At 42.7% G+C, this 26159-nt stretch overlaps 1 protein-coding gene across 1 annotated transcript in view; it reads right to left on the reverse strand.

Annotated features, from left to right (window-relative positions):
• Positions 1–26159, reverse strand: part of MXD4 (MAX dimerization protein 4) — a 402136-nt gene that overhangs the window by 217329 nt on the left and 158648 nt on the right. Inside the window, exon 4 of the mRNA XM_044062896.1 lies at positions 19230–19344. Within this exon, the coding sequence (XP_043918831.1) occupies positions 19230–19344 (115 nt within the window). The remainder of the gene's footprint in view (positions 1–19229; positions 19345–26159) is intronic.

A 26159-nucleotide genomic window follows, 5' to 3' on the forward strand; every position in this document is an offset into this window, starting at 1 on the left:
CGAATGTATGTGGTTTTATGAAGGTCAGGCAAACATGCGACAACATTAACAGAACAGTGATAATCCAGAGGGAAGCAGAATGTAAGAAAATACCACTGTTACTGGTGGGTCTTGATGCTGATAAAATCCCAGCTAACTTTGTCGAATGCTTTATGTATAGGACAATGGAAGCATCTGCACTTCCTGATTTAATAACAACAGTTAACTAGAAGGCTATATGAGGGTTCTAAGACAAAAATCATAGTGGGAGGGTTCCTCTATGATAAGTGGTGCTTGAATAGAGAATCCAGGAAGGGGTGTCCCCTTTCCATTTTGTTATATGCATTATTACATTTAGAACTATTGGCAAAGAAAATAATGTACTCGGAAATTAAAGGATATGACTGGCATGGTATTCAAGAACAGTTGGCTTTATTTGCAGATGATATTTTGTACCTGATGGAACCAGAAAAGGACATCTAGTGTTTTGGAAGATTCTAAGACAGTTTTTTTTTTCAGAATATAAAATTAATGTTGATAAAACGCTATAAACAATGTACCCCATGAGTTAGTTCAGCGATACCTATATTTATGGGGACACGATAAAGTTAAGTATTTAGGAATATGGATTAAAAAGGATTCTGCCATGGATAAGGATATGTGGGAAGAAAATTAACAAAAGATAATACAAAAAAACTAAGAAAATGGAAGCTCTTGCCTGTCCATATGGATAGCAAGATATAAGCAGTAAAAATGTTCTTAGTCCCTTTAGTTTTATACACAAGTCAAGCATATTTTTAATCAACCACACAATTTGGAAGGAGAAGAGGGCAAAAGTCAAGTGGGACAAGTTGAACCTCCCAACAGAACAAGGAGGTTTAGGATTGCCTGATTTGAAGGGATACTTTAGAGCTACACAGTTAAGGCTCTTATTTATAACACAAGCAGAAAGCTACATTTTAAAGTGGAAAGGGATGGTGATGAAGCAGGGGGTAATTCAAGAAAAAGGAGATTTTGGGCGCAGATCCTTAAGAAGAATAATTGTCAGAGAACATTACATTCATAAAGTAGCAAACAGTACACTAAGAACTAAGCCAACAAGAGACCGGAGATTCTGATGATAGGGATGACTGCAATTAGGGGTACAGAGAATAGGTAAGAGGGGGATGCTGGCAAAGGAATTAAAGGTATTAGGAACAAATAATTAGAGATGGAAAGGTAACAGAATAGGAAGAGGCTAAGAAGACATTTGGATTGCTGGCCACTGCTTGCTTTCCCTATCAGAGATTGAGATCACAGTATACAGAAAGAGAAAAAAGACCTGCACTGGTTGAGTTTTTAACTGAATCTTATACAAAGGCTGATGTTAAAAAAGGGACAACTAGTGGGGCATATAAAAATATTACATGATAACTATAGGAATCAAATCAGAAGAGTTCAGAAGATTGTGAATTGCATTTCTAATCTTTCCAAAGAAACAATGGGAGGGCATATGTACAGCTCTAAATATGAAACAAAATCTAGAAGATATAGGATTTTTTTTGCTTGAAAGTGTTTGCACAGATACTTTTCATACCCCTAATTTTTTTTTTAAGTGGATGGCAAATGTTGGAGATGTAATGGGGACAAGAGAGTTACCTGGAAGCATATGTTCTCAGAGTGTAAGGAGTTGGAAGACTTTAAATTCCCTACAAAGTACTCTGTTAGGAATACTGGGTGAGCAAATAAGTGTAAATAACAAATTTGTTTTTTGAGCTGGGATACAAGATCTGAATTGCCTAGACATAGTAAGGCCTTGTTAAGTTTTATTGCAGTGGCTGCCAAAAATGCAATTACTAGAAAATGGAAATCAAAATCTAAACCAACTATACTTGGGAGTAAATTTTTATAACAGAGATAACAGAACAGGAAGTGGGATCCTTAGAAAAGTGTAGGAATAAATTACACAGAAAAATGAAACTCTGGGAACAATACATACAGAAAAATGTTTTTCAGGAGGAACAAGGTTTAAGAGAAGGAAGGAATTTGACAATTTATGTAATGTTGCTTTGATTATATGACATACAATAATATTTGTAATGTATAATGTTTCTAAATGTGGACTTATATTAATATAAAAACAAACAATATTAAGTTGGTCTATATCGCAAGTGATGATTCAATAAAGGTGTTTAAAACAAAAGCTAGTCAGAGTTTTGCTCAATTCACCAAGAACAGAAAAAAAAGAAGTTATGTCCTTACCATAACATTCCATGTGAGTTGTTCATCTCGCCTTTTTGTTCTTACACGTGGGTCGAATCGGCTGCTTTTCAAGCTCAGACTCTCAGAGAAGCCCGAGACCCAGTGAATATCCCATGATGCCCTGCTATGAGTCCCCAGATCTAGTATGCTGCAACCAATACAGCCTACCGATAGAATAGGACTATAAAGTCTACCTCCTCAGGTAACTCCAAGAGTAGAAGGATAGAAGAAGAGCAGGAATGTATAAGCAGACTGACAGCTGAACCAATCTACCAAGGCAACCATCTCACTCGACTGGAGGGGGGAAGGTGGGCGGGAATCTAAGAACAAAAAGGCGAGATGAACAACTCACATGGAATGTTATGGTAAAGACATAACTTCTTTATGTGAAGTTGTTCTATCTCGCCGTTTTGTTCTTGCACGTGGGTAGCGTCCCAAGCACCCTAATCCTGGGTGGCTCACGGAAGAACATTCCTGAGCACAGTGTAACAAACGTAGCCCTGTCCCTGGAGGTCCTATCCACTTTGTAATGAGTAATAAACGTGTGAGGTTTTGACCACGTGGCAGCTGCATAGATGGTATCTAAAGGCAAGCGAGCTGCATGAGCTAATGATGTAGAAACAGCTCGTGTAGAATGGGCTTTGACGATGGTTTCTAATGGTTGATTAGTGGAAGTATAAATGAATCTGATGCAATCAGAGAACCACTTGGATAGAGTGATTTTTGATACTGAGCAACCTTTCTTATTGTCTGCATAAGACACGAAGAGTTGGTCCGATTGTCTGAAATCCTTCGTTCTATCCAGATAGAACCTCAGTTGTCTATGTACATCAAGCTTGTGTAACATATATTCTAGTTTGTTGGTATGATGTTTGAAGAAGGTTGGGAGCTCAATGGATTGATTTAAGTTACTTTCCGAAGAGATCTTGGGAAGAAAGGTAGGATTAGTTCTGAGGGACACTATCAGGATGAAAAATCAAATATGGGGGTTTGACGGACAAGGCTTGAAGTTCGGAGACCCTACGTGCAGATGTGATGGCTACCAGGAATAGTGTTTTCCAAGACAAAAACTTTACATGACAAGATGAAGCAGGTCCAAAGGGAGTGAGCATCAGTTGGGATAAAACCAGATTCAAATTCCATGGGTAGATAGGATGCCTAATAGGTGGCCTGAGATGGTGGGTTCCTTTTAAGAATGCTTTACAAAGCCTATGCGACATGATGTTAGAGATGTTGAAGCCCACATGAAAGTTTGAGATAGCAGCCAATTGAACTCTAATGGTAGCAGCAGCCGCGCCATCATAGAACAATGACGACAAGAATTCTAAGATGGTATGGATAAGGTGCTACATAAGGGTCAGTGTCATGTTGAGAAGCCCAGTGAACAAAATGTTTCCATTTGCTGTTATATAGTTTCCTGGTAGATAGCTTATGAGATGAAACTATAATGTGTTGGACCGCAGAAGATAACTCATGTGACCTGGCTAATGTGGGAATCGGAGCAGCCAAGCTGTCAGTTTCAGGGACGTGAGGGAGGGGTGGAGAACTCCCGACGAATGAGTCAGAAGATCCGGCACTGGGTCCAGGATCCATGGTTCTTCCACTTGATACTTCCGCAGGAAGGGAAAACAAATCTGCCGAGGCCAAGACGGGGCTATTAAAATCACAATCCTTCCCAGACTTTTGGCTTTCTGCATGAATCTGGGAATTAGAGGTATTGGCGGAAAGGCATATAGAAGACCCGGAGGCCAATCGTGTATGAGCACATCCCTCGGTTCATTCCCCAGTGGGGGATAAAGGGCAAAGTAGCTGCTGCATTTGGCATTCATTGGCGACGCAAATAGGTCGCAGCAAGGCTGGCCCCATCTGTGGAAAATATTTTCCACCACTTGTTGTTTGAGAGACCACTCGTGAGGCAACAGCATGGCTCTGCTTAGTTTGTCCGCTATCACGTTGGATGACCCCGGGATGTGCATTGCTATCAGAAAGTGTCTGTTGGATACCGCCCATTGCCAGATCCTTAGGGCCTCCCGGCATAAAGGGTACGATCTGGTTCCCCCTTGTTCGTTGATGTACCAGATGACCGACATGTTGTCCGTCTGGATAGCAATTGTGCCCGGAGAAAGAGAGTCATGAAAGTGTTGCAACGCTAGGAACACCGCTCTCAGCTCTAGGACATTTATATGCAAGTACGTTTCCATGACTGACCAAGTGCCTTGGACCGTCTTTCCCTGAAATAGCCCCACCCACCCTATCGGGGAAGCATCCGTGGTCACTGTGGCTGTGGGTTGGGGAAGAACGAAGGGACGTCCGATTGTCACTTGGTCACTGTTCAACCACCAACTGAGATCTTTTTTGCGAAGATTGGTTAACCGGATCTCGTGTGACATGGGTAGTTGTTGGTAAGACCATTGTGCGAAAAGTAACCACTGAAGAATTCGCATGTGCATGAGGCCTAACGGAACTGCTATCAATGTGGCTGCCATTGCGCCTAAAAGCTGTACTATCTGGGATGCTGGAGCTTTGTTGCGGACTAGGAGACTAGATAACTGTTTTCTGAGAGTTTTGATTCTTGAGTGGGGCAACCTGATCCTTGCATTGATGGTGTCCAGTTCTGCTCCTATAAATGTAATATGCTGCGAGGGTGATGGTGCAGATTTTTTTGAAATTTAGGGTTATGCCCAACTGAGAACAAAGGTCTATGGTGTAGTCTCTTGCTTGGATTAGTTGATGCCTGGAGGTGGCAGTGAGGAGCCAGTCGTCCAGATATGGAAACACCCGGAATTCCAACCGTCTCAGGTGAGCCGTGACCACTGCCATACATTTGGTGAACACCCTGGGGGCTGTGGTGAGACCAAAGGGCAGGGCTCTGAATTGATAATGACTGGCCCCCAGCCAGAAACACAGGTGATCTCTGGATGATCTGTCCATTTTGATGTGGTAGTAAGCATCCTTGAGATCTATAGAGCACATCCAATCGCCCTTTGCTAGGAAAGTACAGTTTTGTACCTACCATAAATGTAGATGTCCGATAGGTATGCATCTGCAGTCCTTACATATGGGTTGTCCTGCCTCAGGCAGCCCTTCGGTCGGCCGGATTCCAAAGTCTGGGTCCAGCGTCGGCTGATGTCGCCCTCTCCCCGACGTCAGAGCGCCTGGGGTATAAAAGCGTCAACCAATGCCATCTTCCTCAGTTTTTCTTGCCCCAGATGCCAGTGCCCTCTAAGGAAGGCTAAATTTGGAGAGATGCAAAAAATTCCAAACATGCACAGTAATATAAAACAAATACACCATAATAGATAACCCCCGCTAGCTATAAGAGGGATAAGTACCCAGGAAATACCACAGAGGGGAAGGAGGGAGGGTAAACCTGACTGCAGATGCATACCTATCGGACATCTACATTTATGGTAGGTACAAAACTGTACTATATGTCCTTCAAGGATGCATCTGCAGTCCTTACATATGGGTAGAATACCATAGCCAAGTTGGGGTTGGTAGGGGGATGGTGTAGCTAAAATGCCCTGCAGGACTGCCGTAGCAAAGCCTGCTCTGGATCTGGAATATAAGGGTAAGTTGTAATGCTTGGAAAATGTATGCACGGAGCTCCATGTAGCAGCTTCTAAAATGTCCTTGGTAGCCACCCCTCTTAAGAAGGCTGTGGAGGTGGCTGTGGCTCTGGTGGAATGAGGTCTAATGTTAGCTGGCACGGTTTTGCCATGAAAAGAGTAACAGAATCAAATGCAATTCCCTATCCATTTTGAAATTGTCTGTTTGGAAATTGCTTTTCCTTGTACACCAGCAGCATATGCTACAAATAGCTGGTCAGATTTTCTGTAAGTCTTAGTTCTGTCCAAGTAGTAGCGCAACTGTCTGTGAATGTCCAGGGTATGCAGAAGTTTCTCCCCTTTGTTTTGTGGATTTGGAAAGAAGGTAGGCAGGTGAATAGCTTGGTTCAGTGAGACCCTGGATACCACCTTTGGCATGAATGAAGGATTGGTTCTCAGTGAAACTCTGTCCTGATGAAAAATAAGAAATGGTTGTACTGCCATGAGGGCCTGCAACTCAGATACTCTTCTTGCTGAGGTTATGGCCAGAAGGAAGGCAGTCTTCCAAGACAGGAACTGTAGTTCTGAAGATGCTGCTGGTTCAAAGGGAGGTAGAGTTAATTTTTCCAACATGAAGTTAAGGTCCCATGTAGGCACTGGTGGTTTCCTTGGAGGATTGATGTTTTTAACTCCCCTTAGAAACTGCCTTAGGAGAGGATGAGAAAAGACAGGTGGATCAGTATTGTATTCTGCTGAAATTGCTGAAGCATGAATTTTTATGGAAGAGTAAGAAAGGCCATTGTGGAGCATTTCCACCAAGTATTCCAGGATATGTGTCAAGTTCATCACTGTCGCATCTAGGCCCTTTGTGGTGTTCCAAGTGCAAAATCTTTTCCATTTTGCTGAATATGCCTTTCCTGTGGAAGGCCAGCAAGCTTCCATGATGATGTCCTTCACTGTCTTGGATAGCTTATCCTGGTGAGGAGTCAAGGTATTCTCCAGGCTGTCAGCTGCAAGGTTTTCAGGCTGGAGTGCAGAGTTTTGTAATTGTGTTGTGTCAGAAGAAGTGGCCATTGTGGTAGAGGCCACGGTTTCGTTCGTGACATGCTCCTTAACAGTGGGTACCAGTGCTGTCTGGGCCAGTCCGGAGCTATCAGAATCACTTTGGGCTGCTCTGTCCTGATCTTCAGTAAGACCTTGGTCATTAATGGAAGAGGTGGGAATGCATACACTGTTAGAGTATTCCAGCTGAAAGAGAGGGCGTCCACTTTCCATGCTTGTGGGTGGTATGTCCTTGAGCAGAATTTCTTCAGCTGATGGTTGTGGTGGGAGGCAAAAAGATCTATGTCCGGTCTCCCCCATGATTGTGTTATCTGAAGGAAGATGTCTGGATGCAGCATCCATTCGTGTGGATCCATGATATTTCTGCTTAGGCTGTCCGCCAGTATATTGTCTTTTCCTGGCACAAACTGGGATTGCAGCTCTATATTGAGTTTTAGGGAAAGTTCCCAAAGATTCATTGCCAGCCTGCAAAGAGGGTAGGAATGGGTACCTCCTTGCTTGTTTATGTACCACATAACTGTGGTATTGTCTGTCCTTATTAGCAGGTGTCCTTGATGCAAGAAATGTTTGAAGGCCTCGATTGCATGTATCGCCGCCAGCATTTCCTTCTGGTTTATGTGCATGAGCAATTCTTTCTGTGACCATAGTCCTTGGATGCATCTGCCCTCCATGTGTGCTCCCCATCCATGGTCTGAAGCGTCCGTTGTAATGGTTTGGCTGATTATTGGTTTGCTGAAGGGCAGACCCCTGTTTGACTGGCTTGCTTGAGCCCACCACCAAAATTCCTTTTGAAGGCATGGAATGAGTGGTATCAAAGCTTCTAGGCTGTGACTGTGCTGGCACCATAAACCCCTTGGGTACCATTGTAGTTTCCTCATATGTAGCCTTGCTTGTGGAATCAGAAGAATGCAAGATGCCATGTAACCCAGGGCCTGCAGGATTTTCCTTGCAGTCAGCTGAGTTTGTTTTGTCAGTTTTTCGAAATAATCCAGTAGTTGTCTTTGTTTTTCTTCTGTGAGAAAAGCCATTTGGGTGGTTGTGTCTAGTTTCGCACCCAGAAAAATTATCCTTTGGGATGGAACAAGTCTTGATTTGTGAATGTTGACTGTATATCCCAAAGCCAGTAGGCGGATGGCATAATTCAAGTGTTTTACCAAAGTTTGTTGGCTGTCCGCTTGTATAAGGCAGTCGTCCAGATATGGGTATATTTGAATCCCCTGAAGTCTGCAGTGTGCAATTACTGATGCCAGGCATTTCGTGAATACTCTGGGTGCAGTAGATAAGCCAAAGGGCAATGCTGAGAATTGATAATGCTCTGAACCTGCAAGAAATCTGAGCTGTCTTCTGCAACTTTGTCTGATAGGGACATGCAGGTATGCCTCCTTGAGGTCTAGAGGTACCAGCCAAGACCCCTTGCCTAGCATGGGAATGAGTTGCTGTAGGGTCAGCATTTTGAATTTTGGCACAATGAGATAAGTATTCAGTGCGGACAAGTCGAGAATAGGCCTCCATTGTTTTTCTTTTCTTGGGACAAGGAATAGTCTGGAATAAAGTCCTTGGCCTTGTTCTGAGAGAGGAACCTTTTCTATAGCTTTCATTTGCAATAGGTTGGAGATTTGTTTTAAAGCCTCTGCCCTTTGATTCGGTGGCAGGTTTGGCATGCCTTTTCTTTTTGGTAATGTATGAAAAATGGAACCTGTATCCTTTGTCTATTATTTGCAGTGTCCATTTGTCCCTTGTAATACTGTGCCAATTTTTTGAGAATAAAGATAGCTTTCCACCCAAAGGTGCTTCCAATTGAGCCCTGGTTGGCGGGGTCAAGGTAAAGTCATTGAGTCTGTCCTTGTGGAGCAGTTGTAGGTCCTGCACTACCTCTCTGGTTAGGAGGCTGCCATTGACGTCCTCTGTAGGAGCCTCTAGCTTGCCCTCTACCTCTGGCACGCCTGTTCTTGCCTCTTTGAAATCTCTCTGTGTCTGGAAAGGACCAATTCTTAGAGGGCCAATTTCTGCTGAATCTTGGTGGTTGGACCTGGAGAAAATCTTTGACTGTCTGTACAGATTTAGCCTTTTCCTCAGATTTCTTTAAGACCTCCTGAGCAGTGGAGCCAAATAACTTTTGCTTTTCCAGTGGCGCATCCAGAAGCTTTGCTTTAACATGATCTGGCAGAGTTTGTTCCTTCAGCCAAGCATGCCTATGTATGACTGCACCTGCATTGCTGACCTACATGAAGCTTCCAATGCATCATAACCACACTGCAAGAAATGGTTGCTAACCTGTTGGGAGTTATGTACCAGATCCTGAAGTGACTTGCGATCTAGGGGTTCAGGTGAAGACAGTTTTTTATGCAATTCATCTAACAAATACTCTTGGTACTGTATCATATGGAATTGACAATATAATGCCCTCATAGAAAGAATGGAAGAAGTATACACTTTTTTACCCCATCTCTCTAAAGCCCTGGACTCCCTTTCAGAGGGTAGTGGATTTTTAGTAGTGGCAGATGCAACCCCTTTAGGGCCCTGGGAAATAGTTTCAGGATCAGCAGAGTGGGCCTTGTAAAGGAAATGATGCGAGTCCGGGACCCTGTAGTACCTAGTCGGGTTTGACAGGAGCCGGAGGAAGGGAGTCAGGGGTAATGCTAGACTCAGAGTATACATCATCAATGACATTCAAAACAGGAGGAATAGCTAAAGGTCTATGCTGAGGTAAATGCAGAAAGGTCCTTAATCTCTTCCTGGAATCAGAGAATTCCTGGCCCTGCCATTTGAAATGCTCTCTCATGGAGTGAAGGGTCTCCCCAAAGGACAGCTCTTCAGGAGGGGAGGCAGAGGGAATAGATTCCTCTGCATCAGAATCCTCGTAGGCCGTAAAGGCCTCCTCCTGGTAGTCTGAAAGAACAGAGCCATCTGAGGCCTCATCAGAGGACTGGGGATCAGTGGGCTCAACCCTGGGCCTTTTGTCTAGAGGAGGCTGAGAGCCCCTGTCCGGATGTGGCTGAGAGCCCCTAATTATGGAAATAAGGTCCTCAGCTAAACTTAAAATCTGTGAACCTGTACTGGATCCCTGAGGAATAGCCTTGGGAGGCAGAGATTTTGGCTGTTTAGCAGCTTTAGCCCTAGTGAATGCCTTTATGGACATGGATGCAGGAGGCCTGGCTGCTCCACGTGCTGGCGTAGTTTTGTCTAGAGAAATGGTGTCGGATGTTTCCGGAACACCGGTTTCTGAGGGAAATACTATAACCGACTCAGCAGAGGCCTCCGGGGCCGAGGTTGTCGGTTGTGCGGTTTCGACGGTCGGAAGTACCAAGGACTCTGTTTCAGCCGAGACCGAGACACTCGCGGTAGGCCTAGGCGTGGTTTCAGCCGAAACCACGGTCCGCGTGTGTCGGTCCTTGTCCTTCTGTTTTTTGATTAAATGAGAAGTCGGAGTCTCCGACGGCATATTGTAACAGTAACTAGCCCCAAAAATTTCCTCTGCAAACTCCGCCCGACGCCTAAGAGTACGTCGGTTGAAGGAGGCACAGGCTGTACAGGCCGAGATGTCGTGGTCTGGGCCTAGGCAGGGGAGGCAGTAGGAATGGAAATCCTTATGAGGTATTTGTTTCCCACAAGTTAAGCAATTATTAACTTTAAGCGTTTGATCTGACATCGGCTGAGGCAAGAAAGAGTCCCCAACGGGGTACTTAGCTTTTGAAGTCTTCGGTAGCTGAAGTTACAGGAGCTGGCCGACTGGCACTTGCGAACTGCTTCAGCTTCGGGCACCACGCGGCAAGAAAGACTGAGGAAGATGGCGTTGGCTGACGCTTTAATACCCCAGGCGCTCTGACAACAGGGAGAGGGTGACATCAGCCGACGCCAGACCCAGACTTTGGAATCCGGCCGACCGAAGGGCTGCCTGAGGCAGGACAACCCATATGTAAGGACTGCAGATGCATCCTTGAAGGACATCGGGAGAATCGACTGCAGCGTGACCATCCGGAACTTTTCCTTCTTGACGAAGGTGTTGAGTTTGCTGAGGTCTAGTATGGGCCCTCCAGTCCCGTTTTCTTTGGAACTAAAAAGAACCTTGAGTAAGTTCCGGATCCTCATTGGTCCGCCGGGACTGGCTGGATGACTCTTTTGTCCAGCAGATTTTGGATTTCTACGGGTGCTAGTTTTCTCAGACTGGGTGGTACGTCTGGGATCTTTGTACATATAGGTGGGGTTTTTAAAAAGGGAATGCAATAACCTCTGGCAATGACACTTTTTACCCAGGAATCCGTTGTAATGTTTAGCCAGGTGTTTGGGTATAAAGCCAAGCGACCCCCGACTGCCTCCAGAGTAGGACAGCCGGGCTTCCTTTCAGAAACGCTGATAAGGCTTACCAGAGAACTGATCCCTGTCACCCTGGTTTTGCGGACCGCCTCTGCCGTTTTGATGGCGTCCTCCATTTCTGCCCCCTCCTCTGCCTCTAGAGGGGGTATCATTAGGTGTGTTTTGGAAAGCTCCTTGAGGTTTTCGGAACCACATTTTCCCACTTCGTTGCCCTTTGGGGTACGGTCTGGTTGGAGTGGAAAAACGGACCCCTACAGCAGACAGAGTCTTCCCTTCCTGTTCACACCTAGTAAGTGTCTCCTTAACTTTGGATCCGAACAAGGCGGACCCTTCGAATGGGGTATTGACAAATGAAGATTTAAAGGCTTCCGCAAAGGAGCAAAGGCGCATCCAGGATTGCCTCTGAAGAGCTATCGCTGAGCCTGCAGCCCTACTCGATCCATCGGCAGAATACGAAATGAGACGCATGGATGAGTTTACTATTGAATTAAGGGTGTTGAGCTGTGCAGTCACCTTTTCAGAGACTGCATCAGCTGTATTACCCTGAAGAGTATCTCCCAGCTCTTTTATGAGATCTCGTTGAAGGCGGGTAAAATGTATCAGGTAGTTGAGCGACCTCATGGAAAATGCCGCAGAACTAAATGTGCGTTTCCCATACCTGTCCATCGTCCTAGATTCTCTATTAGGAGGATGGACAGCAGAAGAGGTTTCCAACATCTCTTTCTTGGTGGCTGCCGCCACTACCATGGCATCAACTGGGATTCCTTTTGTAAGAAAGGCCTTGTCAGTGGGGGAAGTAATAAATTTACTGGGCCGCCGAGGGACTGGTTCCACTGAGTCAGGAGACTCCCATGCTCTTCGAGCAACTAGCTCCATCAACTCATCGAAGGGTGGAGTAACCCAGGAGGTGGATGGCTGAGATCCGAAGGCCTTCAGGAGAACCGACTCATCCTCAGAAGGGGCAAGGGAATGCCAATCACCCCTCTGCCTTAAAATTTCCAATATGTCTGCGAATGAGACATCTTCTGAGGGGGATCGTGGGGACCCTTCTGATTCCTCCAAGTCGGTATCAGATGTCAGAGTTTCCTGAGGGGAATCTAAGTGCCTCCTCTTGCACAATCTCGTCCTAGAACTTCGTCGGTGGGGTCGTCCGGTGAAGTGCCTAGAGAGGAGGGGCCACCCAATGGGGATACCTGAGGTCCTGGATCTCAACGCTTCGTGGGGATCTGCACGGAAGAGGTAGAACGAGGCCCCTTGGGGGAAAGGGAAGACAGATCCGAGGAGGTAGTGGTCTTGGCAGCCATGACCTTCCTCATGGCATCGAAAGCACCAGAATCCCGGTCCAAGAAGTCAGTCGGCTCCGAAGAGACCGACAGCTCTCCCCGGACCGAGACCCCCCGCTCCAATCGAGAGGACGGGGCCGAGACCACGTGCGCTGAAGCCCCAAGTGGAAGAGTCAGAACAGAGGTATTGGTTCGACTCTCCACCCCGGAGCCGGCGAGGGACTGTCAGCCCCGAGACTCCCCGGTCGGTTCCGAGGAGATCAAGGTCGATGGAGCAGAGGGAGGAGGATCGAACCTCGGCTTCAAAGGGTTCTACCAGTATCGGTTCCATCTGCCCCGGCTCCGAACACTCGATTGGCTTCGGAGGAGGTGGAGAAGCCATGGGAGGGATTTCTTCGAAGCCGAATGGCTCGAAGCAGAAAGCATTTTGGCCAGGGCCGGGTTCTCTAAAAGCCTCTTGACCACTCAGTCCAGATCCACATCGGAAAGCCTGGAAGAATGAGTCGAGGGAGCCAAAGGTGGAATCGATTGGAGGATTGGAGACTGAAGGGTCTCCAATATCGGTTCCACAACTGGACCCCGAGGTAAGGACTCGATACACGGCTTCAAGGACTGTGGAGCCGATGCATGGAGCATACTTGAGGAACTCTGAGCCGATAACTTGGGCTCCGAGGATCCTTTGGAAGACTTCGACCCCTTTGAAGCCTTGGAAGAGGTGTCAGCCTTATCTAAAGAAGCCTGAAATTCAGGCTTCAGGAGTCCTCTATCCACCAATTTCCTACGTCTTTCCAAAAGGACCCTGGCGCTAAAGGAATGGCAGACAGAGCACACATCTTGTAAGTGTACAGCACCCAAACAGTACACGCAGGTGGAGTGGTTATCTGTAACCGACATTTTCTGACCACACACACACCTTTTAAACCCTGACTTTTGTTTTTCTGACATGTCTAAATCCATAATAAACTAGTACAAAAAACAAGTATACTACTATAAGATATAAACTAAACTACCACTCTAATGTGTATAACACCCACACACACACACCGGCTGACAGAGTCCTGTCACGCCCAAAAGAAAGGCCTAAGCCTGAGGAAAAAAAAGGACTATATATATATATATATATATATATATATATATATATATATATATATATATATATATATATATACATACATACACACACACACACACACACACACACACACACACACACACAAAAGATATTTTTGAAGAGAAAGATAACTATAATAGAAAATTAAAGTCACTGGCCCGAGCTAACTCCGACGAGCTGTTGATCCGTTGCAGCGGCAAACTAGTTCTGGGGACTCATAGCAGGGCATCATGGCATATTCACTGGGTCTCAAGCTTCTCTGAGAGTCTGAGCTTGGAAAGCAGCCAATTCTGAGCCGAGGGATCGGCTCCGACCCACGTGTAAGAACAAAACAGCGAGATAGAACAACTTCACATCAAATATTTTGTTTTTCAGGTTTGATACGTCAATGGCCTTTAGGCCAGAGTGGCAGAAATGTAAACCTTTCCATATCTGCCCATGGACCTATTGTCTCTGTCTGAAGGTAAAACATCTGCAGCAGGTAAAAGTTTGAAATGCTTGTCTGTGCAGACAGAAAAACACAGAAGGATCTGCCAAAAGATTTTTCTATAGGAATTTTAGATGCTCTGGCACTTTGTAAAACCTATCAGACCTCTTTACAGCCGTGGGCTGGGAGTCAGCAGAGGTAGAAGAAGATGCAAATGCATTAAGAAAAGTCTCAACAATTGGAGGGACAGGTGCTGGCGCAGTAGCTCAGACTTCCAACAAGCTGTAATAATTATTTTCCAAATCTGAAACTTGTCTGGACTCCCATTCAAAAAGCTGCATCAATTTTATGATGGTTTCCCCAAATGAGATTTCCTCAACAGGAGAGTCAGTTGATATGTCTTTATCACCTGGAAGCCATTTGGCCTGGAAAATTAATGCGAGATGAATAAGATAGTGCTCATCAGAATCAGATTTTTCCTCCTCCTCTGAAAAGGATTCACGCCATTTCTAGGAGGTGGAGGGTAATAAAAGAGGAAGTAGAAGGAAAGGATGGAGGTTTGATTGACAAAATGGCAAGTAATAATTCCATCCATTCCTTTTCTTGAGACGACCGAGAAGGAAAAACATTTTTTCTTCTTAGGGGTGACGTATACATTTACAAAACATGGCAGATCCAACCCCTGGCATACCTTAAAGTTCCAGGCAACTCTTCCCTAAACATGATTTGAGGTATACCATCTAGTCCCTTAGAAATAACAAGCCTTCGTTCCTCCTCCTCAAAACATATCAGTATGATCAGTTATACTGGATGTGTGAAAACCAGACACCATACCAGCCCCTTTCAGGGCCATGGAAGCAGGAGCCTGATAAAGTAATTGGGCGTACAAAGAGTTCCTTCAACAGCTCAACGTATATGTCCAAGTCAGACTGAGCAGATGACTGTTTAGGCCTAGGCATCCTGAATTTCTTTTTTTGAGACAGCGGGATGTTGGATGCCAAGGATTTTGGACCGGGTGAGGAGCTTCAAGAGCTGGGTTTCTAAATATGTGGTTAATGAAGAAAGACCCATACAGCTTTTGCAACAAACAACTGTCAAATCTTGCAAATGTGTCCAGCCTCAAGACAAACAAGCATTTGTAGTGGATGTCCTTGTAAGAAATTTGCCTACCACAATTGCACTTTCCTCTCTTAGCTGACATCTAACAGATTTGAAAAAAATCAAAGTTCAAGAAAAAAAAGGAAGGTTTCCTCAATGGGCCACTTACCTCTGCCTTCAATTATTCAGACAACACCAATGTCCACACGAACAAACAGACCAATGGGTGCAAGACCCACATTTGGACTGCAGTGAGGTAAGTGGATGTATGAGAATAAGATCCACAGATTATGTCATACATCGGATGTATGACAATATGGAAGGTTGTTTGGGTTTGGTATTCCAGATGAACACCAGATCACCTCAGCAAGATACCGCAATAGTACTGGAATACTGCAATCATGATTTAAATAACATCTTGCCTGTCCCCTAGGATTCAGCTATCTTGTACAGTCTCTGGTCTCCACAGGAGAACTTTCACAGTACTGTGTGCCCCTGGCATGTGCTACCACACCATCAGCCCAGAAGAGGGAAGAGCAAGCAATTCTGCATCACTCCCGTCTTCCCCCTGCAAGTTCTTGCAGGTGTCAGATATTAATCTAAGACTGGGGAATGGATGAAAGGAACCCCTTAATCAATCTGTGCATGCTGTAGCCACAAGTCCAGTTCCTGCCAAACGCAGAGCACAATAGGGATATCTAATTTATGAGTTAACTGTGTTCATCAGTGAGATATCACTAAGGTTTCATCATATGCAGGCTTAGTAGGAGTACCTTTATGATCAGGGATGTCATGTACACCAATGTCTGTAAGAACTCTTCACTTTTAAAAGACATCTTCTGCAAAGTATGAAAGTATTTTTGCCAGGGATTTCACTCTGGCCTGTGGAAGAAGGCCATCTGTTTGGTATTACTCAAGAGTGCACCCAAAAATTCCACCATTACTGGATGGAAACAGGCTGGACTTGTGGAAGCTAATCAGAGAAATTCAGAGTCTGAAGTAGTTTACTATGCAAGTACAGTATACTAAGTGAACTTACTATAAAAGTAGATGCTCTAACAGATCACTGTTTTAGCAGCCTAAGTTACTTGGGTTCTACTCCCTTCCACTGAAAAACTTTTCAAAAAACTTACGGACTCCCTTCCCATGCTCCAAATGTCAGCAGCTCAACAGAAGCTCCATATATAGACAGCGCGCCAAAAACCTTAAGAGTTTCCTTGCCCCAAGAAGACAGGCAACAGCCCTGAAAAGAAAATGCTAGGAAACACAACACAACTGTAACTATATACACAAGGGTATATACTATGTAATGGCATAAATCCACCACTGGGCAAGGGGACATCTGAGCTGCATCTCCTCGTGGGTTGCTATGCCTTACCCATGCAACTGCATGCTCCTTCACACCTGAAATATGAAGGATGCCTCTATACTGCAGCTTGGCAGTGAACATGAATAGCCCCAGAGTGCATCCACATCTTGACACTCCTCTTCAGAGTACTGTGGCTTTCTTGTAGCTTGCTCTGCTCCCCTCCCTAAAATGGGCATTCACATTCTCCCCTACCAGCTGCCTTAAGTAACAGAGCGCCTAGTCTAACTTGGGTCTGTCAGGTTTTTATCCCACTATGTCACTGGGACTGACTAAATAAATGTAAAATTCTAGAAAAACAAAATAAAAAAGCTACAGTAATAAAAACGTATGTCCTTTATGGACTTCATTCTGTTAAAAATCTAAATAAAATTCCAAGTCAGCTAACCACAGACTTTACAGCAGTTAATGATTAAAGAACATGTGCAAAGATGTATCATACCTGACAAACTTCTTGAATATTTGTTGCCCATACAAATTGTTCCTCTGCAGGTGCAATTTGCAGATGCCAGTAAAAATGCTGGTGTATTTAAGTAAAAATTCTGTAAGCTTGCCAGCTGTCTCTTGCTTGACTGCCTGGATTCGCATCATCTTGCCTAGTATAATGATGTGAGATAAGGGACACAGGTGTTTGCTACTAACCTTTGCCTATTATGTCTCGACAAATGATACAAGTAAAAAATAACAAGTCAGACTATGAACACACTGAAATAAATTACTTAATGAATATATGAAGATGTAGAACTGCATTCATTAAAATACTAGTGTTGGCAGAATGCCAGTATTATGACTTTTACGTACTGTAGACATGCAACTGGCTTCAAGTTCATGCAAAAAATGCATACTCGTTTCCCCAGTACCTGTTCTGTTTAAAAGGGAAAAGGCTAATGTACATGCACTACTAAAAAGGGGAAGAGTAATGCCCAAAGGAGCAGGCATCAAACATATAAAAATAATAAAATACGCAGAAGCTGAGATAGGAAAGCTTCTAACCCCCTACCCCCATCTCACACACGCGCACACACATCGGGGCCACATATCAGGAAGGCTGCCAACGTCACCTGTATCAGTACAATTCCTATTTTCACATAAAAATGAAAACAGTACTGGAATTGTCACTAGCCACCACTGAAGTTCTCAAAAGGGGGGAAACAGAATGTGAATGACTCATTCGGTTCATTGCTTAACACAGATTTTTAATCCTTTTACTTTTTAAAAAGACCGGAGACTAAACTTACTCAAGACTGGAAAGCAATTAGCATTTAACTTAGCCTGCCATTCAATTTTTCTTTCTTTCTAACAGATTGACAAATAAAGCATCGGATATCAGAAAATGAACTTCTTTGAAAGTCTAAACTGTGCTTTTATAAAGCATGCTCTACAATAACACATTTTAATGGTATACGGCTGATGATAAATTCTACCAGGCTGTCTACAAATAGTTGTGGCAACATGAAAGTAAATGCCTGCAGAGCAATAAGCAACATAAATCCCCATATTAGCCATATAATCAGTGTTGTCTTTAGCTTATTAAAGCATATCACATAAATGGATAAACACTGTTCCTGACAAAGCACATATGAACAATACCTCTAGCACTAACCCATTATTTTCAAAATAGTTGACATACTTTTGCCCCAGGTATAAATATAACGTCTTTTTCCCAGCAATACTAATAATGCTGGATTTCCATGTCGGATCTTTCAGTTACTGTCAATGCTCTTCTTGGAGATGGTAGATTACACCTCTACTTAAGATTCAACATATACTTGTACGATATTAATTATACTTACTGTTTTGCCACTGTAGCTCTTTTTCCACTAGTGGTCTAGAAGCTTGTTTTATTAATTTTAGACTTCATTAAAGGTGCTATCTAGGAAGCTATAGTTAGCACTAAATTCTCATTTTAAAGCAAAGCAGTTGTTTTTGCTTTAAAACATGCTTAGCGCTTCTAAAAGCCGTAACTATCTGGAAATTAAAAAATTCAAACTGGGATACAATAATTACTCAATTTTTCTTCTAAATAAAGATTCTTTGGATGATACATAAAAAAAAACCTCTACTTTTAAAATTTGACAGCAATGAAAACTTACAAAAAATATGCATTTATCATGTGCCACCTCAAAAAAACAGAGATACAGATACAGCACAGATAATACTTCCATATCAAAACATGTATTTTATTCCTCCCAGGTAGCCATAAACAGTCAGTATGGTGTTTCCCCAAAGGCTATTCCACACAACTGATGGAATAATTTGCCTTGAAACAAAAAAGCATTTTTCAAAGGTAACTCTAAAATGCACAAACACTAATATCAGTTTTAGATAATTCGTTCCATCAACTTAACATCATACACCCATCACACCATAGACTCGATTTTTTCCCCAAAGAAGCCTACATCTGACAGACACAATGGTCTCTTTGATGGTTTCACATATTTCTAATCAAGTTTTCTTTCAAACAGCCAACTGATATGTCTAATTATTCTTTTAACATACAGAATAAAGAAGCCAAGAAGCCATCAAGACCTTTATTTGCTGATGACTCTGACTGGCATGAAAGCCTCTGCCCACAAGAATTTAACTTTTCTTGTCGCTGTTGCACAACACTATTACTAAAATTACAGAAAAAAATAATTTTCAGTAAAGCCAGAGAGAGAGAGGATTCCTACAATTTCTAGTAGTCAGTGTGGACACTTAAAAAACTTGCATCTCCTTTCTAGACATACTACTTATGACGCATACCCTCCAGCTAAGACTGAGAAAGAAGAGCAATGATGTTTAATATGAGTATTATTACCTTGATATGTAGTTTGGCTCTTTTCAAAAGGCTCAGAGTTGTATGTCTTGTGCTATCTGGCCCCAATGGAACCAACTGTTTAAGCTGCTCGAGATATAGCCGAAGTTTAGCCCGTCTGCATTTTAAAGGAAATACTGGTATTTAATGTCATAAACAAAAAGTCACATCAAACTATGAAACAAAAGTTAAAAAAAAAAAAACTATGCCCGTACAAATAAATAAAATACATTGTACTTACTATGTAATGGCATTATAGCTAATAGAAGCAGACACATATTGTTAATGCAGTCTCACACCAATATATACAATGCCAAGGTGTTGCTAACACAGTCTCACACAATGGATGGAATCCAGAATTTACAGCAGCAAACCATTCCCTTACACTCATGACTTACTGGAAATAAATTTTATGATTATGGCTTCACATCTTATTCTACACTCACCAAATGTTATCTCAAACAATGAAACACACAGGCAACAACAATGCCCAAACACAGCATCCATAAAATGCTAGCTTTCATTTTCATTATGCAACTAGCAAATTTTAATCATTAGTCAAGTGAGTGAGCATTCCAACTATTACATGCCTATCAATTAGAAACAGAACATAAGCCCTCACCACAACAGTGGAAACACAAGGGTGGGTCTTGTAGTACGTTTCATTTCAAATATGAGGACTTGCACTTGACCCTTACTGGTTTCTAGCCTTGATCTTCTTTCTGGACGTTGTCTTCTACAAATCCTCACACATCATCCATTGTACATGGATATACAAAGGCAGATCCTCATGCTCACTTTTAACAGTGTCGTCTTACCTGTATCCAAAATCCATGACTACATTACCCAAGGAATGACTTAAGATGCAGAAAAAGCTTTACTGATTACAAACCTAGCAAGTACACTCAACAAAGCAATGTTGAGAAGGGGCAACATGTGCAGTATCTACCATCATGGCTTTTACTGAAGCTTAAATACCAGGGGATTTTTAAAAAAATTGTAAACTAGTTCATAAACTGAAAATAGAGGCAATCCAAAGGGCTCAAGTGAAGTCTGGTATCCCACCTGTGACCCAGAGGGTGACAGGACTAAAAAGAAATGAGTATAAAGGATTAGTCAAGACAAAAATCACTTTAGCTGGCAGATCTAGGAGACTCTCTTTCGGATACCCTCCCTGTAGGAAGAATAAAGACACCTTGTTGAAGTTTCCAGTAGTTTACCTTGTTGAAGTTTCCAGTACTTTATTCAGTTAAGCGAAGATGGACAAGTGTTTTAATGTTTTTGTTCTAACAATTACATTCAACAGGTCAGTCACAATGGTGTGAGGGTCCATGGGAGCCAAATAGAGGAAAATCTGGGAGAAAAAAAAACAGGGAGCCAATCCCAAACCTTAGAGGTTAGTTCCTTATTTGAATATTCCTAAAAGACCCATGAGGGTTTAGCAGCTTGGCAGCCTGTGGAACCTCATTCTTAGTTAAAATGTTTTATTTTTAACTTCTTAAAAAAAAAAACATGACAACACATTATTAGTTACAGCTATAAAATTATATTTAAATAACGCTTTCGTCTGACCTTCATCATGTCATGTAATAGAGTGGTTTACACTTTGATCATTCAAAATGCCTGCTCTTACGAGGCTATCACCAGGTTTTAATCTTGTTTTGTAACACGTTAAATGAGAGGCTGTGTCTGCATCAGTGGGTTCATATTCCTTGCAGCCACATATGAAAGCTTTATTACAGAACTTTTTCCAGTGTATCACATATAATATGAGAGGCTGTACCCACGTTTCCAGACCTGATTATCTCCTGACATATAATATGAAAGGCTAATATTCTCATGTATAACAAAAAATGTTTACAGTGTCTGCTTATAAGAGGTGCATGTACATGACTAATGTGACCAGTTTTCAGAGTTGGGAGGGTGGCTTAATGGTTAAGGTGTTTGCCTTACAAACACAAGGTGCAGGGTTTGAGTCTCACAAGGGATAATTGGCTAAGCTTAAAATGACTCGCAAGGGCAGTTAGCTTAGTACTAATCTATGAACCTATAAACCATTTTTCTTCCTCTTGATGAAGACAGCATTTTTATATGCAGGAGAGGTAGTCACAAAGGTGATTCCCATTTTTGAACAATACATGCATCCACAGAAAAAAGCACAGAATGGAAAAGTCACAGTGCATGGATGGAAAAAGTAAAAATTAAGTTTTGAGATCTCAGAACCTTTTGTGTAAGCTTTCTGAGTCAATGGAATAAAAATTCAGCAAGGGGTGAACTGCAGAGTATACAAAAACTTTTAATAAACATAAAAATCTCATATCTTCTTTGAACACAGGCAAACTGTGGCTATGTTGTAAAGAATATAGCAGTGTGGACTGGTGTTCTGGAATAACAGTTTTATTTATTTATTTTACATTTGTTGACCGGGCTAGTCTAACTGGATATATGTCCATTTTCAGTAGAGGCCCGGGGAGATAAGCTTTCTTTGTAGATAAGTTTTCATCATACTGCAGATTACAGAAATGTTGTTAAATGCAGGCCAAGTTGCTACAGTATCTATACCTAGTTTCTGTGCTGTAGCTGTAGTATGAGGTGGAATGCTCTTCATTCCAGAGCATGGTTTTATGGTACTTCAATTTGGGTTCTTTACTGGAAAGCTTCTTCATGAGTCTAGGAGTTCCTGAGGGCTCTTCTCTTCACATTCTTCCTCTTTTCAGGCTCCAGGTGGTCAAGTTAGTACAAAAGAGGGCTAGAAACTTAGGGGTATCGGAGAATGAGAGTGAGAGAGAGAGAGATTGAGAGAGTCTCCTAGATCTGCCAGCTAAAGTGATTTTATCTGGACTAATCCTTTATACTTTGTTTCTGGTTCATAAACTGGGTAAGTCCACTAGGAACAAGTGCCCCTTTTCAGGAACAATCTGGATATAGTTGTCTGGTTAAGTAGTCAACATAGAGTTTGCAAATGGCACTTGACAAAACTAAACCTACAGCTACAGGACTACAGGAAGCTCAGCAACAGATGGCTGCCTAGCTGACATTATCAGTACTTCACAGCCGTAACACTAACACAGCAGGACACTCTAACCTATTTTGCTTATTTCAATATGGATGCTGTACTACCTGTAGGGAAAGAATGAAGAGAATTCTAGAGAATGTACATTTGGGAAACTAGAATTTGATTACAAGTGTTGGAACTTTTAGAAGAGTCCCAGGAGTCCATCACATGCCATAGATAGCAAGATGTGGAATATGAGAGTAACAGGTGTAGAGTCATACATTAAACCAGAGTCAGCGCAATATGCCTATTATTGCTGCATATTTAAATCAAGGTTACAGACTGTATATCAGTGTTACCAACACAGAGGACATCACTGTTAATATTAAATATAGAAGCAAGAAAAAGCCTTTGATCAAATGTTTTTATCTTGCTTTGTTGCTCAAAGAAGATGTTTTTTTTTTTCAAGCAAGCTAGGCATTCAGAGCATGTGTCATGATTCAAGCAGGAATGGCATGGTCCCTCTTTCTATCAAGGGGAACAAGACACAGGTGCCTGCTCTTCCCTCTTTCGTTTGCTTCGTATTTAAAGACTATGGTAGCTATAACAGGAAAATAAAAATTCAAGGGGTATATAGGCAGACAGGAAATAAAGATTTACTATTGGAGGATGACATTTTAATTTACATACATAATTGACCCCGGGAAAGATGCTGAGGTGCTGTTGTGCTCTTTTAGATGTTGGATAAGGGTCTTATGATGTCAGGGTATACAACTAGCCAAGATGAAAACTAGTGCAGAGGGAGTAAATCAGGACCCCTCATTACATCCAAGTAGAATATACTAGACATTTCGATCTATGGTTTCTACTTCATCTACTGCTAAAATTGATGGAGATTTATGAAAAGATTCTGTAGTAAAAAAAACTTTGTATTGGTAGCAGATCAAAAGAGAACATGCAGTCTATTTTTCCTTTGCTCCTTTATGCTTTTTAAGTATTCCTAGCTGAAATTCTAGGCATTCTTGGCATTTCCTAAAAGTAACCAGAAGTACAACAAAAGATTTTGTGTGAGAGGTTCAAAGCCTAAGAATTCACAGAATAAAACGATTTCTCAAAAGAAATGGGCGATTTAAAATGTTTTGTACCAAAAGATTTATTTTGATGTGGCTCAGCTAAAGATGCTACATTTGATTTCTGTTCAGTTAGAACTAGCACTAATGTCCAAGCCTACACCAAAAAACTATATGAGCAACTACAAAGCTGTATGGACTCAGCAATACCTAACATGACCAAATCATCTTCCTCAAGGAAAAGTAAACATGTCTGGTGGACAACAGCAATAAACAAACTTTGTAACAGAAGGAAAAAAAATACTGTCCAGGGCCAAGGAGGAGCAGGGGCCAAGTTGGAAGCAATCTCTCATTTGCCTGAACAAGCAAAGAAGGTCACTGGTGAAATCAAGGCTAACTTTTCAAATTGGCCACATCCAACAAGGACAATCACAAGGCCTTCTTCACATATGTCCGCAATCTCAAAGGCAACACCCAAATCTGCTCTGAACTGGTGGTCATAACACCACATACACAAACGCCAAAGATATAGCCAGCCTGCTGGCAGACAGATTCAGTGAAAACTTCACCTCCCTGCCCCCCCCCCCCCATCAGTAAACCAGGACATCCCCAGCACCTGCCCCCTCCCCTCATCACCAGGGAGCAGGTCCTTAATGCCCTCTCAATGGCAAAAAATACATACAGTCTCCATTGGACCCGATAACATCCCTAGCTGTATCCTACATGAACTCAAGACATCAGCTCTCAGCTCTATTAGACACCCTTTTTAACCAAAGCATGAATGTAGGACAGTCACTGTCATCCCTCTACACAAAGGTGGAGCATCCACCAACCCAGGCAGTTATAGGCCCATCAACCTAACTAGCCTGATCTGCAAGGCCATGGAACGCATTATCATGGACCTTATAAATAAGGACACTGGCAACCTCCAAATGCTTGACCCCACACAGTTTGGTTTTGTCAAAGGGAGAGCATGCCTATTAAACTCGGTCGACTTTTTTTGAAACAGTCATCAAAGCCATGGATGAGGGAAAGACTGTGCACACCACCTACCTTGACCTAGCCAAAGCCTTTGACGCTATTCCCCACTTGGGCATATTAGATAAACTCTCCCAGCTAGGCATCAACCCATATGTTACCAGATGGGTAGCTAACTGGCTCACTGACAGAACCCACTCAGTCAAAGTAGGGGAAGCCACTTCTAGTAGTAGACCCGTAATGAGCGGTGTACCCCAAGGACTGGTCTTCGGGCCTCTACTGTTTGGGATATACTTTTCTGAGGTGAAAGCCAAAACTAGTGGTCTGTGGCTGACCAAGTCTACAGATGACTGCAAGCTGGGTGCGGTCTTAAATTCCCCTAGTGATGTGAACGTCCTCCAAGAGGGCCTTACCCAAACTAAATGACTGGTGCCAGATGCATGGCCTCAAACTCAATGCCAAGAAATGCATCATTATTCACTTTAGTAAAAATGTCATCCCCACTAATTATCACATTAATAACAATGTACTAAGCATGCAATCAGTCATGAGGTACTTGGGCACTAGCAACCTGACTTTTGACCACCACATTGCGTCAGTTGTATGGAAGGCTTTCTACATGACCCACCTCATAAATAAGTAGGTAAAAAACTTTCTTACACTGTGAAGGACACCAATGAGGAAGAGTAAAGGCAAACACTACTAAAAACTCCTGATGTCCACCACGGCAGTAAAACTTAATAATAAAATCAAAACTTTAATAAAAAGAATATAACATAAAATAAGCAGTCCTCAGTCTTCCGATAAGCGCTTTCGGCAAATAAGCCTTCCTCAGATCGTATAAAAAGGACTGTTCAGCTTTTGTATTTATAAGGCATCACACCCTGGCATAAACAGCACACCTAAGTATTAGAGGGGTGGAGGGAAGGAGTGGCTACTACAGCAATGATTATTTGAACATCTTCTATTACGGTAAGTTTACTTACACAATCGTACTCACTGCTTGCAGTAGCCTAAGCTGTATGGGTAGATTAGCTCAGCTTACAAATTTGGGGAAGTGGAACCGAACCGGAAGTTCCAGCAGTCCCAGGAAAATGGTTTTAGAAAAGTCTGACCAAGATCTAGAAAAGGAATGAAACTTGTAATGCCTTATGCATAGAGGATCAAGTTGATGTTTCTATAATACGTTTAGAATCCAACCCTTTATAAAAAGCCATAGACAAAATCAGGGCCCTAGAATAATGGACCTTGACCCTTTCTGGTATAGTTTTGTTGTAATGAGTATAACAAAAAGTAATAGCCCTAGACAACCATTTAGAAATAGTCTGTATTGACAAAGGTTGTCCCTTATTGCCTTCACAAGAAACAAACAGATCGAAAGAGCTGAAAGATTTACTTCTGTCTAGAACCTGAGTTGTCAGTGGACATCCAAGCTATGGATTATCCTTTCTCCTTCATTTTTTGGATCAGTAAAAAAAGGAAGGGAGGGATAATTAAACTTGGACACCTGCATAAAAGTGTCGGTCCTTTTCCTTGCGTTTTTTAGATATTTGAGAAGTCGGAGGATCCGACGGCATAATATAAAACTCCTCAGCAAATTCGACCGACGTCTAGCGTCCCGGTTAAAAGAAGCACAGGCTAGACAAGCCGTGGTCTGGGCCTAGACAAGGTAAGCAGTGAGAGTGGAAATCTTTATGAGGTATTTGTTTCCCACAAGTTAAACAGTTATTCACTTTTTCTGACATCGGCTGAGGCAAGAAAGAGTCCCCAATGGGGTACTTAGCTTTTTAGAAGTCTTCGTAGTAGTAATCTCTGGTTCTGACCGACCGGCACTTGCGAACAGCTTCTGCTTCGGGCGCCACGCGGCAAGAAAGACTGGGGAAAATGGCG

Source organism: Protopterus annectens, chromosome 2.part1 (genome assembly GCF_019279795.1).
Source record: "Protopterus annectens isolate FY-2018-M chromosome 2.part1, PAN1.0, whole genome shotgun sequence".
Classification (NCBI taxonomy): Eukaryota; Metazoa; Chordata; order Ceratodontiformes; family Protopteridae; genus Protopterus; species Protopterus annectens.